Here is a 16,408-nt window from a genome sequence, read left to right as displayed (position 1 = left end):
AAAATCAATCTGTCTGTGGAAAGTTTGGAAACAGAAAAAAAGGACTAAGTTCGTTATATGATTAATTAGTAATTTGATCAGCTGGAATATTGATTAGGAGTGCATGCAGGACCGGATTAAGACAGGGACTTTAGGGGCTACAGCCCAGGGCCCCGGGCTAAAGGGGCCCTGCTGCAGAAGGGTTCAGGCAGGCTGCATGTATGCTTCAGGGCTGCCCAGAGGATTCAGGGGGCCTGGGGCAAAGCAATTTTGGGGGCCTCTTCCATAAAAAAAAGTTGCAATACTATAGAATGCTGTATTCTCAAGGGAGCCCTTGTGGGGCCCAGGGCCTGGGGCAAATTGCCCCACTTGCCCCCACCTCTGGGCAGCCCTGGCGTGCCGTGGCCCCATGCCACTCCCAGAAGTGGACAGCTGCTGGCACATCTCTGCGGCCCCTGATGGGGGCATGTAGAGATGTGCCAGCAGCTGGCTGCTTCCAGGAGCGGCATGGGGCTATGGCAGACAGGCAGGCCTGAGCCCTGTTGACCGCTGGCCGGGAGCCACCTGTGGTAAGTGCCTTCCAGCCAGAGCCTACACCTCAGACCCCCTCCTGTACCCCAACCCCTTGTCCCAGCTCAGAATCCCCTCATGCACCTAAGCTCCCTCCCAGAAAGAAACTAATATAACAGCTGTTCTAAGGTAAGAACTGGGTTTTTTGAATTAATTTAACTATATTCTGCATATATGAAAACTGAAATATAACCAGAGAACGGCTTTATATTCATTAAAAGGCAAGTTTAGTACAGCATTAATAGCCTCTATGCCATAATTGTGATCTTTTTGTATTAAATTAGGAAAAAGACTTGTGTACAGGGGCCCCGCAAAATCTAATAGCCCTGGGCCCACAGGACAGTTAATCCAGCCCTGAGTGCATGTATACTAAATATTTATCCATAGAACATTATGGACATGTATATTCATACATAATTCACATATACATACCTGCATGCTTACTGGAAGAAAGTTTGGATCCCAAGAGAAAAAGAAACAAGAACTTAAGACTGATAAAGTCAACTAATCATTTCACAGTACATTGTTTTCTGCTCACCCAGATAGTCCTGAGTTGTAACAAAGGAAATAGCAGGTAATACCCAGAGGCATTCAAGAAAGAACTGTGCAGGGCTGGCTCCAGGCATCAGCCCAGCAAGCAGCTGCTTGGGGCGGCCAACGGTGACGGGGGGCATGTCCGAGACTTCGGCGGCAATTCAGCGGCAGGTCCCTCACTCCCTCTCGGAGCAAAGGACCAGCTGCCGAATTGCCACCAAAGACTGAAGCTGCAGCGGTAGAGCTGCAGATCATGATCACAGCTTTTTTTTCTTTTTGCTGCTCGGGGCAACAAAAACTCTGGAACCAGCCCTGGAAGTGCGACAAACACAACAGAAATGAGCAATGTTCTTTCAGAAGATATAACCAGCTATAGTTCAGTGTCCAGGGCAGAACAGTGGTGATTCATGACCTCATTACGCTTAGTTTGATACTTGGTGGCGGTGGTTATGAAAATATTCCCTGTGAGATTTAATGTTCTGATTTCAGCAGCTACACTAAGATTAATTATACAAACCTCCAGTATCTCATTCACACAGGCTTATCAGCAAGGTGCCTGCCATCTCAGCTCTAAATGGAGCCCTTACCCTTGTGGGAATGATCCCTTCCAAAACTGATGGCTGGAGGCCAATATAGCATTTGGGGGGGCCACACTTTTGTTTGACATTCCCACTGCCCCTCAGACTTGCTTATAACCATTTATATTTTCAGTTTGAATGACACAAGAAACATCAGTGGAGACCAGAGTGTTCGTTACTCGTGGAGTGATGCACGAAGAAAGCACTTCTGTGAAATGCTCAAGTCCTTTATGGTTTGACAAATAGCAGTGACCAAAGAGAGATGCTGGATAAGGTTATATGTTGGGGAGCTACATTACTGCCCCACCGAACCCTGAACTGGAGCCTCTAAACTGTGTCTTTTGAGGACTTGAAGACCATTATTGGTTCTTAGAAATCCAGCTCTAGTCAGCTTTATTTGTTTCATAGTCAGTGGGTTTAGTTATTATTTTGAAGAAATACTGGCACTGCCCAGATGGCAGTGGTAAGAGTTCAGTCAGACCCTTCTCTGGACTTTCCTGTGTGCCCTTTACAGCCCCCAAGGCATGTTAAGGTGCACCACTTCCAGAGTCACAGTAGGATGAGATGATTTGAGCAGGGAGGGGCACCTGTTAATGATGCAGATGCTGCTAAACTGTGTGGCATCAGTTCTCTGACAACTCTTCCTGCATTTGTCAGTACATTACTACTGGTGAGGAGCTATTCAGAGCTCGGGGAGGTAGCAGAGTCCATATCTTCTGTGTCATGCTCGTGAGGGGACACTGGCTGCCCACCCTTCACACGTTTCCACTTCATCCTTCGGTTTTGAAACCACACTTTGACCTGGATGAGAAAAGGAGGGAATTATTCATCAGCTCCCCATTATCTGTCTCTGCATGCACCTATACAGTGCTCTCCTAGCCATGTCAGTCCCAGGATACTAGAGAGACAAGGTGGATGAAGTCATAGCTTTTATTGTCAGTGAGAGACAAACTCTTGAGTTTACACAGAGACCTTCTGAAGAAGAAGACTTGAAGAAGAGCTCTGTATAAGCTCAAAAGCTTGTCTCTCTCACTGACAGAAGTGGGCCAATAAAAGATGTCTCTCTTGTCTCGCTCTGCAAAATTCTGCATTTTTTTTGGTCAAAATAATGGAATATAATCAAGCTGGTTTCAGTTATTTTGATAATTTATTTAACCTACAACACAATGAATGGAGAAGGGGAGGGGGGAGAATTGGAGGAAATCACCAAACCCTCTCTGTCTATTAGTAATGTAGCTAGTATCAGCCCTTTATTTCTAGCTATTAGTCAACAAATATATACAGCCATATGCTCAGTGTTACATCATAGGCCACTGAAGAGCATGCAAGCAAGGGCTGGGGACTCAAATTCACAATGTATACTGGATACTGACTATCTCCAAAAAGGCCAGTAGCAAACAGGAGCACATTTTACTATGAAAATTTCAGTCCAAAAACTTAGACCAGTTCTAATCACCAAAGCACCATCAGCATTTATAAGGCCTTTACAATAAGGCTTCTTTACACCATTCTGGCAATGTAAAGGAGCCTTAAAATTTGTACACCTGTTTTATACTCCTGAGCGAATTCACAAAGACAAAGGGAACAATTCACTGAGGGAATAGAGCCTGCCCCACACCTACCTCTTCAGAAATACTCAAAAGCCCCACCCCTCCATGCTGAGCATGCCGCAATAGCCAGCGAGAGGGAGTGTCTCTCTCACACACGTATGACTGCCCAACTCCTCCCCACCTCAGTGATTTACATCTCTACCAGCTGCTCTGGGTGCCCAAACTGATCTGCCTGCATTGCCAGGAACAGGGAGCATGACTACTCTTGTGGCTTCCCTTTGCTTCACCATCAGAAGTAATTTTTCTGTGGAGAAGCACAGAAATCTGTGGGGGCCAAAAATTCTGTGCACGCACAATGACAGATAATTCCCCCAGGAGTACTCTGTGCATACACCTGTCCATCTGCCTATCATATTTCTAATAGGCCTATCTGAGTCAGCTAAGCGTATACTATTTCCCTTTCTTCACTTGAGTAATTCCTTTATTGTCCAACTATTAAGCCTTGATAGAAAAACCCTTCCTAAGAGCAGACCAGGAAACTGGGAGCATAGTGACCCTCAAAGTTTACACTCCCCTCACTCTTATACTCCCTAGTCAGTTCACAACATTCCCTTAGCCTGAAAAAAGACAGCTCTTCAAATGAGAATCTAAAATCCCCTGGACCCTTGTTTCATTTACTGCTGGGCTCTTTGGGATGCTGCAGAGTTTGTGGAGCTAGGGTGACCAGATGTCCCGATTTTATAGGTACAGTTCCCATATTTGGGGCCTACTGTTATATAGGCATCTATTACCACCCCCCACCCTCCATCCTGATTTTTGCTGTCTGGTCACCCTAACATTGTGAACCTTGAAGGCTTAGCTCAGTCCTGGTTATCAGCACCTGGGAGCTGCCGCCTAGCCTTTCTTATTAAGTAGCAGCCTTTTGGTTTGTGCCAGTGAATGGGATAGGTCGTCTGAAGGCACTTAGACACCAATCATTCAGAAATGGTTTTTGCAGCTTAAAAATTTATTTAAACATGTATATTTTTAGCCAAATACCAGAAATCAGCTTCTCAATTATCTCCATGTTAAACTGCATTTGTTAGATTTACTACAAAGTTTTTCAGGTTGTGTGCAAATATTTATGCACATTTGCAAAAGTAGAAATGGGTGCAATGTGAATATCTTGTACATACACTCTTCTGTCTAGGCAGGAATAGCCCTGTCAGTGGGGTACAGCTGAGGAGGCAGATATTCCAGAGGTACCTGTCTCTCAGTGAGGTCCAGATTCACAGCTATCTCATATCTCCTGAGCCTTGTCAAATAATTATGGTGAGCAAATTCAGCTTCTAATTCCCGCAGCTGCTCCTTGGTGAAAGCTGTCCTCTCCTTCCGTGCTTTGCTGCTGGCTTCTGACTTTCTACTGGAATCCTGATTTTCTAAGAGGCAAGCATACTTTATGTGTAAATTGCAGTCATAATGGTTATCACAATTATATGCATCAAAGAGAACTGATAGAATCTTGGTTTAGGTCCCAAGTGAAAGCTTGTTTAATGACCCGATTCCATCTCACCTCATAGCATCAGTCACACAGTTGGACACTATTGTCAGTTTTAGGCACAGAACTGATGGGAGGCTGGAGGTCTGGGAGCACAGGGCTGGCACATCATGGACTGTGGGGCAGGACTGAGGGGGCATTGGCAGAGCTGTGTGGAGGAAGCTTGCACATCATTTGGCTGCATTGTGCTTGTCTCCAGCTAGCACAATCAGGCCTTCCCTTTCACTTACCGTGTTTTATATACATACACCATCACCTACCTAGATTGCGGGTGCCTCAGATTTTAGTTAAGAATTGGTCTCAGTGCCAGTGCACTTAATAAGAACAAGAGTACTGTGGCACCTTAGAGACTAACACATTTATTTCAGCATGAGCTGTCGTGAGCTACAGCTCACGTCTTCAGATGCATAGAATGGAACACGCAGACAGAAGATATTTATACATACAGAGAACATGAAAAGGTAGAAGTGTGCACACCAACAGGAAGAGTCTAATCAATTGAGATGAGCTATCATCGGCAGGAGAAAAAAAACTTTTGAAGTGATAATTAAGATGACCCATAGAAGGTGTGAGGAGAACTTAACATAGGGAAATAGATTCAATTAGTGTAATGAACCAACCATTCCCAGTCTCTGTTTAGGCCTGCACTTATTGAGGTGTGTGGTGACCTCTACTGGTGTATGTCATTTTGCACACACCAGGGCTAGGATCCAGCTTTGGGGGATGAGGAAGCAAAGGTGCTGAGTATAACCCACCCACACTGACCAGGCAATGACCTTGGACTAGTGGGTGGCTCTGAGCAGGGTTTATAAGACCCAACCCAGTTGGGTCTGGTGCCTGCAGGTTCCCCTGGAAATGTGTTTGGGTTGTGAAGGTAACCACAGAAAAGATCTCACTAGAGTGAATACAGCAATGGGTAGAGTGGGGTGAAACCACTGGTGGCATCATGTCTTTTAGAGTTACTCAGCTCTTACTGAAGTGCCCTGAGCTGTTTTTCGCTGATCGTACACTTAGTTGTAATATACCCCTGGGAAAGTCATATTTTCAAAGCTGGCCTTACGAGTCCTAGCTGGAGAGCTGCTGTCCAAGCCCCATTTTAAAACGTTCTGACAATGACCATAGCCACATGCAGAGTAAGATCGGTTTATTATAAATGAACGATTATTGTATATATCTAAGCAACAGAGGGACATAGTTCCTCTGCTTCAGTGTGCAAAGGCAAAGCCCATGCCCTTGTGACAGGAACTTGTTCTACAAGTTCTAGCACTGAGATATGAGCTGGCTGGTTTCAGTGGAAGTGAAAGAGGTTTTGTAGCCAGTGGAATGTTTTGTCTCATCTCAAGGGCTTGTTTTTGAAAAATCTATAATTGTTTAATGATGCCATTTTCCATTGTGTTTCCATCGCTGTCTGAAATGAAAAGCTCCACACATTAGGGAGCATCTGGTTACTTCATTGGGAAGACAGAAACTCTGGCAGTGTTGGAAGGTGAAGAGGAGGGGGAGGAAGTAAGACCACCGTTGGAGGGCAATGTACATCTTGCCAAGCTGCCCTGAACATTTGGCCCTTGCTGAACTTTGGGTTTGCAGTAAATTTTCCCTGCAGCACTCAACTTTGTTCTTTAGCCAACTTCTAGCTCTGCTGTTTGTCAATATCTTCACCATTTAGGAAAGTCAGCATGAAGACGTGGTGATGTCAGGGCTGGCAAACACCTTGCAGTGCAAAACAGCAGCTTTGGAACCTCACTGAAATGTGACATGAACAGGGATGCATCAGCTCCAGCCAGGCTTAATAAACGTATACAAATGAATGCACTTATTTCATCAGCTCTCTGCTCAGAATTAGCCACCCCATCAACCCCTTATCTAAAGCCCTTCAGGTTCCAGTTTTCTATATAGCCAGAAGGGAGACAGGGAGACCCCAGGATTCTGCAGCAGCCAGCATTTTGGTAAAAGAAGGGAGCTATTCTGGGGATTAATGTTCACATATTTTCAGAGCAGAGTAAACTGTTCTCTCTCTCTCCCCTACCCCCAACCCCAATAATAGCAATACTATTACTGAGTTATTTCAAGGAGATGCACAAAAGAAGATTGGAAAAGCAATGTATATAATAGTTGGTTTCCTTTGACAAACAAATTGAGCATTTGGTAAATGCTGTTGCATTACATATCCATTGCTTCTGTACAGAAGAGAGAGAGCGATGGATATATAATGCAACAGCATTTACCAAATGCTCAATTTGTTTGTCAAAGGAAACCAACTGGAGTAATCTATTAGGTTTAAATTTAGGATTTATAATGTGTTCACTCTTAGTGCTGCCCATCAGAAATAAAGAAATTACATGCAACTCCCATGAACAATAATTTCTGCTAGGAACTGCCAGCATTACCTGGTGAAATTGTCCTTGGCTACATTTCTAAAAAATGTTTTTCTTTTCTAACAATCTGTTCATTGTAGCTTGATCTTTAACCCACCTCCCAACCAAATAACAAACTAAGAGGAAAAATCACCCCAAAATATTCCACCCAGCATCAAACCCAATTCCACAGGTTTACTAGGTAGCAGGTTTAAAACAAACAAAAGGAAGTATTTCTTTACACAACACCAGTCAACCTGTGGAACTCTTTACCAGAGGATGTTGTGAAGGCCAAGACTATAAAAGGATTAGAAAAAGAACTAGATACATTTATGGAGGATAGGTCCATCAATGTCTATTAGCCAGGATGGGCAGGGATGGCGATCCTAGTCTCTGCCAGAAGCTCGGAATGAGTGACAGGGAATGGATCACGTGATGATTACCTGTTCTGTTCATTCCTTCTGGGGCACCTGGCACTGGCCACTGTCAGAAGACCGGACACTGGGCTAGATGGACCTTTGGTCTGACCTAGTATGGCTGTTTTTATGTTCACAGAAATCCTCCACTTCGCCATCTTCCTGAGTAAACAGACCAGCCTCACATCATTCCCCAAAGGTCAACAAGTTTGGGGGTTGACAGAGCAGCAGGCGGAAGCAAATTTCTTAGCTGAGGACCCCATGCGGAGAGGCCCTTGCCACCAGCTCCTGAGAGCTTCCAGCTCAGGAGATTCCCAGCTGCTCTCTGCTCTCTAGGGGCAGCATGAGGAGAACCGCAATCTCTGATGTAGCCAGGACCCAAATCATGCAAGGCTGTAGTGACTGAAGTCAATAACACAAATTGTATCTGCACAAATTAGTAGCCAGTGTAGTCTAAGCAAGGAAGCAGCAACATTCTGCCCTAGCTGAAGCTTCCCAGTTTGCCTCATGTGAGTGAATCATTTTTAAAGAAGGTAATTTCACTGGTCTTTTTTGTTAAGAAACTATTTCAGTTGTCTTTAATGATTTTAACTCTGTTCCTCAGGCTGATTATCTTGGGGAACAGAATAGGCTGTGTAACTTGGAGCCTGTGGCATGGGCCATATGCCACACAGAGCTGCTAAAGGGACTGGCTGCTTAATTATGATTGTGATTTTTGTGCCTTTCCAAAAGTGGAAACTGGCTTTCCTTTTCTTTGGAGTTTTGGCCATAGGATGTGGAAAATACAGAATGCACATGAAATATTGCAAGTCCTTGCTTTAGAAAAGTTTTTCTCTCCAGCACAATCCACAAAAAGATCCCAACCCAGAAAGTCCTCTAGTATCACTAGGAAAGATATGGTGGCATTTATCACAGACTGTGAACATTTTCAGACCTTCATCCTCTCCCTGGAGCTCACATCTCTGCCATGCTCCCATCTGCAGCTTAATCAAACAGGTTTTCCCTAAGGGGGCTATTGTGCAACAAAGACACATGGGAGCCAAAATGTACTTGTGTCTGTGTGCCATAAAATTTCCAAAACAAGATCTGCGTCAACCTTTGCATGCAGAGGGAGAGGGGCAAAGCTGATCAGTGATTTATAAAAGGATGATGGGCCAGAGTGTAAATCTTGAGTCAATCCAGTAAAGTCAGGGGATTTACTCTGGATTTACACCAGTGTGATTCCATTTAAAATCTGTCTCCATGAGAAGAAAGGCGAAAGAACACGTTTGTGAGAGCAGTGACACAGAAACAATGCTCACCTGGCTTCATCCTCTGCCCACTTCAGCCACATTGTGCAGAGTTAGACACAGAACAGTTTCTCTGCAAATATTTTGAGAAAGCTTCTCTCTCACCCATAACTCATAGCCTGCCTCTCCCATTGCTGTTATCCAGCATTGATTTCTGCAGCACATTTTGGCGTACTGCTGGTGTGAGCAACTATCTATCCAAAATAGCTGTGTGTAGCATTTTGTAACATCTGAGACGTCAGGTCTGTTACAGCTGTGACTTTCCAGGAGAGTCACTTTGAATTTGGGACTTGAACTCTGAATTGAGAAGCCGAAAGGAAACGTGCCCAGGTCATAGTAATTGTCATGTTGGATTAGAGTCTAGTGTGAGGTCCAGGCTATGACAGTGTTTCAGAACAAGGTGCAAGACATGTCCCAGTAGGCAGATGTAAGATAAACTGCCCCCCCCGCCCCCCATGAAGGGGCTTCATCTTAACTCCCTAATAGTTAGAGTTTGGCTTAAGCACTGAAGCGTGAAAGTCAGTTGGTAGTGCATGTACAGGGACACATTTGGTTGCTAGATGTGCATGGGGTTTCCTAGCCAGGTGCTATGCACCTGAAGTTTTAATTATTGACATTTTGTAAATTTCTGTAGTTTTTTTCCCCTCCCAATCAATAAAGGGGTTACAAAAACATCGGAGTGTCTGCATAATGTCTTTGAAGTAACGTTTTCTCATGCTAAAGGCTTTGGGGGCATATTTATTCTAGCTAGTTAAAAAAGCAAGATGCTGAAAGATTTGCTGTTATGGAACAAGTCACAGGATTCCAAAATCTCAGCTAACAGGATGTGTGTGTGTGTGTCTGTGGCTTTCACCACATGCATTCATGTTGTCCAAGTTAAATGATTTCATAGATAGCTGACTCATTTGACATCTGTTCCTAAAGTAACTAGAAGTTCTTATCAGTGTGCACCTCAGGGAGGTATATTACCTGTCAAACTATTTCAGATGTAGCTCTACTCAAAGATAACATGATCAACATGTAAAGTCCTCACAATCTAGGGAACCAGTTTTCCTTTGGTCCCTCTGAGATCATCCAGAGTGGGAAGAGAGTTCTGTAGCTGTTTCATTACAATTAAGTTAATCATAATTTCCAAACCATTGAGTCTTCCTAGATTCTGACAACACTTTGTTGTTTAGTTTGATTTAGCATTATTTCTGCTAGCACAAAATTAGAACAGTCTAATTGCTAAAGTAAAAGGTTTGATGTAAATGAATGTCCCAAGCCAGCCTAGGGCTGGGGCAATTAAGCATGCCACCTGATGGCTTTTGATATCTTTTCTTCCTGCCTTAACTGTACTTGTGTCGACAGGTGGATGCCTGCAGAAAAATCAGTTAAACTCAGCTGGTGAATTGGCATTTTACACTTTCTTATGAAAAGACATGTCTACGGAAGAAACTAGCCAGTAGCAGCAGTAATTGTTTCATATGTTACACAGTCCAGGTCTAAAGAAAGAGGTGCAGCAAAGATCACTATAAAAGGTGAAGGGACAGTCATTTTTTTCTTCCCTAATGCAGATTCAAGTCAGTGCTACTCTGATAAGTGGAGGCAGGATGTGCTGAAATTTGGAACTGAAACTTACAAAAATATTACAAAAAATAAGAAAGATCTCCTACAGAGACTTCTGTAGCTTCAGCATTTGTTTGCTGCAAGCAGAACAGGGTGGATCCTTGGGACAGTTTTCATATTATTTATTTGCTGGTTGTATAGCAACCTCAGTGTGATGGATACTTTAAAAAGAGCCGAAACAAATAAGGTATCTGCCCCAAAGACCCCACAATAGAAAGTTATACAGGGGGTTCACAAAGGAAGAGGAATAAGGAGGCCGGGAATGTGCAGTGTGAGCAAATTCAACAGCATTGTGTTAGTTCTGCTGTCTTTTTTTTCCTGATATGTTGACTTTAGTCTTGATGATTTTAACATTTCAGCATGTCTGAGAGCTTGTTGAGGAGAAGATGTCTATGGTTTATGGGCCAGTTCAAAGAGGTGTTTCACAGTAATAGCTCATAATTGATTTATGTAGCTGAAACTTGCAAAGTGCTTTGAGATCTTTGGTAAAAAGCATTCTAGATATCCAATGTGTGTATTATTATTTATTAATAAGCTACAAAAATGGGCTGTATTAAGTGAAAAGCTCATTGTATTGTCCCAGAGGCACAGAGCAGAGAAGTGACTTACCCAAGTCAGCTACAGAAGCAGGAATAGAATCCAATCCTCATGAGTCCTAGCTAGAGCCATTACACCATGTGCCTTCTCAGTTCATTATACAAAGTTTAATTACCAGTTGGTTCAAGGGACAGTTGGGCAAGTCATATATTTTTAGGTAGATTTCCTTACCTGTGTTATTACATTATTGAGATAAGAAGGCTTTCAAAAATTGAATTTACTTCTTACGGTTATTGCTGATCCTTTACTTTGCACACTTCACTGAGTTTGGAAAAGAGAAATAGGCTGGTCAGTTTGTTTTATTTATAGACTATTTCTGACCACTTTCACTTTCTGGTTCTAATGCACCAGCACACTGGTGTAATGTCTAGGTTGCAACTCTGCAAGGGGAGTGCTTAAATCCAAATTTAAGATTATTTTAGTTGGGTATTTAAATGATAGGGCTATTTTCATTGATCCTTGGATTTATAAAACCTTATGTTTTGCATTTAAAGTGAACTGACACTATCCTTTGAAAATTTTGTAAGATATCTTGGGCTTTTCCTAGGATAAAAGGCACCATATGAATGTAAAATGTTGTAAATGAATCCTTGCACACTGTCGTCAGATCTCATCTCTGCTACATCGCCATTTAAATTCTGCATGTTTTCATTTATACAAAGATAATGAACCAAATTCTGCTCTCAGTTACATCAATGCAACTCCCTCAGATTCAATAGCGCTTACCAGTGGATAAACATTTTGTAATTGCTGATAAATAAACAGAATAACCAAACATAATTTTCTGTTTCCTGTGTTCTAGTGTGACCTGTTCTTACTACACGGTTTTCTAGTTTGTTGAGTGATAGAAAACTGAAATATCCATACTATCTGAATGAGTTGGATTTCTGCCAGGATTCTGTGTTTTATTTGTAAATGTGTGTGGATAGACATGGACAGGCTGGGCATGTCTTCTGTGCTGCGGTCATCTGGAAAATGCTTCATGCAGAAAGTCTAAAATGAGATTATAGAAGGTCTGTTCAAAGCTTGCTCTGGGTCCCATATATGCCTCACACAGTCAGTGCCTGCGGGGGTTTATTAGTCACTCCGACACTCAGAGCATTTGTTGTTTTATTTAAGAGCTTGTTTAAGTGCCTGTAGCATTGTTTGTTTACTTGGTAACAGTCATTTTATCATATGGAAAACGTAGAATACCATAAGTTACAAGTCAGTTTAAAACTCCTTCGCTTTTGTAATGTTGGCAATTGCAAGGCATCATGTTAAAGCCATTTTTATATGTGATGGGTATGGTTGCACAATATTGAAAATCTGGTGAAATTTATAAAGACAATAACTGGAAATGTTAGGGCTGATGTACAGGAGAACTACTGCAATGATAGGTGTGAAAACAAATCCTAGTCCATCGTCTGCCTTGACTTTCTTGGGCATGCCTAGGTTGTCAGTCAGGGTAGACCAGAGCCTCTTACTAATAAAAATCAGTAGAAAAGGGGTGTGGGTGTAAGGTATGTACATGAGTACTTGCACATATTAATATTGCTGTGACTGTTACTGCCCGTACTAGACAGTTATATAAATATGTTTAAACATTACAGCATTTTAATGAAGAATTCATGGATTAAGCAGAATGGTCAATCTTTCTTTTACACAGAGAGAACACTGTAAGTCTCCCTGTTTATCACAGAGGTAAATCTGTTTTGGACTTTTTGGGGAGCACTATACTAGCAAAGAGCCCAATCCTGAAGTCCCTATTGTATATCCTCTGCTGAATATGGACCAAGAAAGAATTACAGGATTTGGCACCAAAACAAATAACTGAAATTCTGTGCCTGTGCTATAGGACAGCAAAGACAGTAGCGGTAAGACACCATCACATAGCTCTGTATAATAGAGCGTTAACTTGCAGCATGTCTCAAGGTGGTAGATAATTGCTGTTTCACTTTATTAACAACTGCTAACTTCTGAAGAGGGCACTCTTTGGACACTTGGATTTTGCTAAAACAAACTGGAGCCAATTCTCAGGAGGAAGGAGAGGAAGTGTGTCCTATTTATAACAAACTATAAATGTGTGTCCAGCTGCATTTCAAGGAACTGCCATTAGATTTCAGAAAATCAGAATGTTTAAAGGGACAGGACTTTCTCCCTGTTTGTTTTATTGTATTTTATTCTGGGGAAGGGGAAGGAGTAGTTCTGTTAATTTTATATCAGCTGTTTTATCAGCACAGAAGTGAATGAAATGAAAGCAGCAATGGAATCATCTTTGAGACAAGGTGTTAAACTAGAGAAGGAGGAATAATGAAAACAGTTGGCCAGAAGATAGAGAATCATTTTACATTTCAGTGATGTCATGTGTAGCAACATTGGTTACAGCTCCTCTGTAATGACAGGCATATGAGTTGGCAGCAAGTGGGAGGAGAGAGTGGCAAGATTTGCTCACAGCAATAAGAGGGTGAAAGGTGTCAGGGACTATTTGTCATCTGCTTAACAAATGAGGACATGCTTTGGAATCCCATTAAACTATTAAGAATAAAGATATCCATTAATGGGAAGGTAGTGAGATGTCCCAGCTACTTCTTAATCCCATAAATTCTTTTAAAAAAAAACCCTAATGACTTGCAATATTGTTGTTCTGTTCTGGAAAAATTGTTCTTTGTATTATTTTTATGGTCATTTGTTGCCTGAAAATCCTTTATGGGTTTGGATGTCCAAAAATTATATCAAGCTTGGTTTCTAGAGACTATGAAATATCTAAGGGAGTAGTTTAGAGTCTGAGACTCAAAAAGGTTTGGGTTATTATCTGTTTCAGATACTCACAGACAGCTTGCCAATGGCTGGAGAGAACTGAAAAGGGAAGCTCTCTGGAGCAGAGATTAGGACTAACAATGGCACTGACAGAACGAGAGAGAGAGAGGATTATATTGGAGTTAAAGTGTTGGGTAGAAAGTCAGGAGATCTGGGCTGAATGCCTGGCTCTGCCCAGGCAGCTTGTGTGACTTTGGGCAAGTCATTTAATCTCTCTGTGCCTCAGTTCCTGGTCTCTGAATTGGGGATGATATTTCCCTATCTCCCAGTTTGCTGGGAGAATAAATGCATCAATGTTTTTGGTGGGCACAAATACTTCAGTGAGGGACTCATAATAAATACCTAACTCAATAGCTTTCTTAAGAGACACTACCAGTTTCTCCATGTCTATATTTCATACTGACAACAGCAGCAAGTCTGCAGCAAAGTATCCATGAGATCCTTGAAAACTAGGAGGTGGAAGATTTTCATTTTCAAAGTTGCAACAACACAATTAAACCCATCTGCACTGTTCTTCTTATAGCTGAAGACAACATATCCTGGTTATGTCTAATGGGCAAGTCATTAATACCAACTCGACCACTGATTTTGGATTTGAATTGAAAGTATTAAATGCTTAGCCAAACTGACATAAAGGTGGAATGTGTATCAAAGGGGAGGGGAGGAGGCATCTTCAGCTGCAGACAGCTGAAAACGACCTTCTATGTTTGGCTGCATTTAACCTGCACTGCGCTACAACATAGCTTCCTACAATGGGCAGCTCCAGATAGCAGAGGTCAGAGCCTAGATTCTGCAGTGGTAGGTTCATTAGCAATGAAGATGGAGAGACAGGTCAATGCTATTCAGCTCTCAAATAATTTGTAAAATTAGTTACATAATTTTCCTGTTAGATTCTCAGCACCTAGCAATATAAATGTTACCTGATGTCTAGTTAAAGGGCAGAATGAGTGTCCCCCTTGGAACTAGCCCTGATGGTACAGGACCCACTGCTGCAGAAGAATGCATTTAGCAATCCAGTGATCCACAGCTTTTCTGATGTCTCCTCCTTTATGACTCAGGGTGTGAGATCTGACAGTGATTTATTCCCAGTGAATTTTGTGTTACTTTTGAGTGTCTCGGTCCTTTTGTAATCCCTTTAATCTTAGCAACAGTAACTAGCCCGGAGCCTGTTTTGCCTTTCCCTGTTTCTAACATACTCCCACAGGCTGCCTGTTCTTTGACACCCCCCATCACTTCACACTTGGGCAAATGGCAGCCACAAAATATATTTGCTCCTTATTTAGGGCTGTGGTCCCAATATATGGGATACCATGTGATTCTGTCTGACACTCACAGAAAGGCTGAGGTAGCTAGTTCAGGCCCAAGACCTGGAAAAGCAAACATAAATACAAGGGAGGAGCAAACAGAAAGCACTCTACTTCAGTAGTGCTCTACATTGTCAGCTACACTTTTCCCTAGTCGAGAATTCTGAAATATAATTCTCACTGGTTTTTTTCCTAATCTCTGCTGTAGAACCTTACAGATGTTCTGACTCTGTGAACTTTGCTTCCCCAGATCCCTGGTGACATGCCACCTACCTGAGGCTTCCTTTTTCCTTTTGGATGACTTTTTCTCAGTTTCATTTGTAGTGTTTCCTGGTACCCCATAATCTTCATTCATGCCCCCTGCAGCAGCCACTAGGTTTGAGCTGCTGCTTTCTAGCTCCCCAGAACCCAAGGCCAGTCCTGGATTTAGCCGTCTTCTGGCCTCGGATGCTGCAAAGTGCCAGTCAGAATGCTGGAAAGAAGGGTGCTGCTCTGCGAACATGCGTTCCTCTCGGGGGAAGCTGTGGGGGGCAGTGGCCAAACAAGAGGCTGAGAAATCGGAATATGCAGCAAAGTCTGGTTTTTGATGGAACGAGAATGGTGCTTGTGGGTAATGATGCACTCCTGCTGCTGTGCTGAACTCCGAATGGGCATTCCGCAGGCACCCCCAGAGTGGGGTAGTGGGACGGGGACTTCGCATACAACTACTCACGGAGGGATCCATTGCTGGCTCTATGCTGTCCGTGCTCCGAGATTCGTAACTGGATTTGTCTCAGGCTTCAAGGATATGAAAGAGGGAGAAAAATAGCTCCAAACTTGTATGGAAAAACAGAATTGGATCTCCCCTGCCGCCTCCCCTAAAAAATGGTTTGTGGATTTTGTTCTATTGCAAATTTGTTAGTTTGGAATCTTGACTAAACTTCTGCATAGTCCCAGCTGGAAAACCCCAACCAGATCTATGCAGCAATTGGGCTGAACAGTTTCCCAAGGCCTGCAGCTGCCTCCCTGTGAAATGCTGGACATGGGTGAAACACTTTTTAAATACTGTGCTGGGCAGCGAGAGACAAGTTTGTGAAGTGAAATGTGAGAGTGGGGAGGGAGGGGTTAACCTGCATACACTCAGCCCCTCCAACCAAAGCAAAGCAGGCAACTATTAATCATCCGAAACCTTATATGCACATCTAATGGGATTTGCAGATGGAGACTTTTAAAGAAACATTGTCTGTATTTTTTTATAAAGAGAGAAAGCAGCACACAAAAAGGCTTTAACGTTTCCCTACAACACTATGAAGT

General features: G+C 42.7%; 1 protein-coding gene across 1 annotated transcript; it reads right to left on the bottom strand.

Moving 5' to 3' along the window:
- Nucleotides 1-1,353: 1,353 nt before the first annotated feature.
- On the bottom strand, nucleotides 1,354-16,110 carry MEOX1 (mesenchyme homeobox 1). Its single transcript, XM_032772798.2, has 3 exons — nucleotides 15,389-16,110; nucleotides 4,457-4,629; nucleotides 1,354-2,462 (listed from the first exon to the last, which is right to left on the bottom strand). The coding sequence occupies exons 1-3, from the start codon at nucleotides 15,837-15,839 to the stop codon at nucleotides 2,340-2,342; spliced, it is 747 nt and encodes a 248-aa protein (XP_032628689.1). The 5' UTR covers nucleotides 15,840-16,110; the 3' UTR covers nucleotides 1,354-2,339.
- Nucleotides 16,111-16,408: the final 298 nt, after the last annotated feature.

Source organism: Chelonoidis abingdonii, chromosome 21, assembly GCF_003597395.2.
Source record: "Chelonoidis abingdonii isolate Lonesome George chromosome 21, CheloAbing_2.0, whole genome shotgun sequence".
Taxonomy (NCBI): Eukaryota; Metazoa; Chordata; order Testudines; family Testudinidae; genus Chelonoidis; species Chelonoidis abingdonii.
This window is presented reverse-complemented; position numbering and strand designations above follow the sequence as displayed.

Coding starts and splice junctions, on each gene's coding strand:
- MEOX1 (XM_032772798.2), bottom strand. CDS start 15,839: ATGGATCCCTCCGTGAGTAGTTGTATGCGAAGTCCCCGTCCCACTACC. Junction 4,630..15,388: donor AAGGAAAAAGGAAGCCTCAG/GTAGGTGGCATG, acceptor CTTGCCTCTTAG/AAAATCAGGATTCCAGTAGA. Junction 2,463..4,456: donor TGGACCTCACTGAGAGACAG/GTACCTCTGGAA, acceptor TTTCTCATCCAG/GTCAAAGTGTGGTTTCAAAA.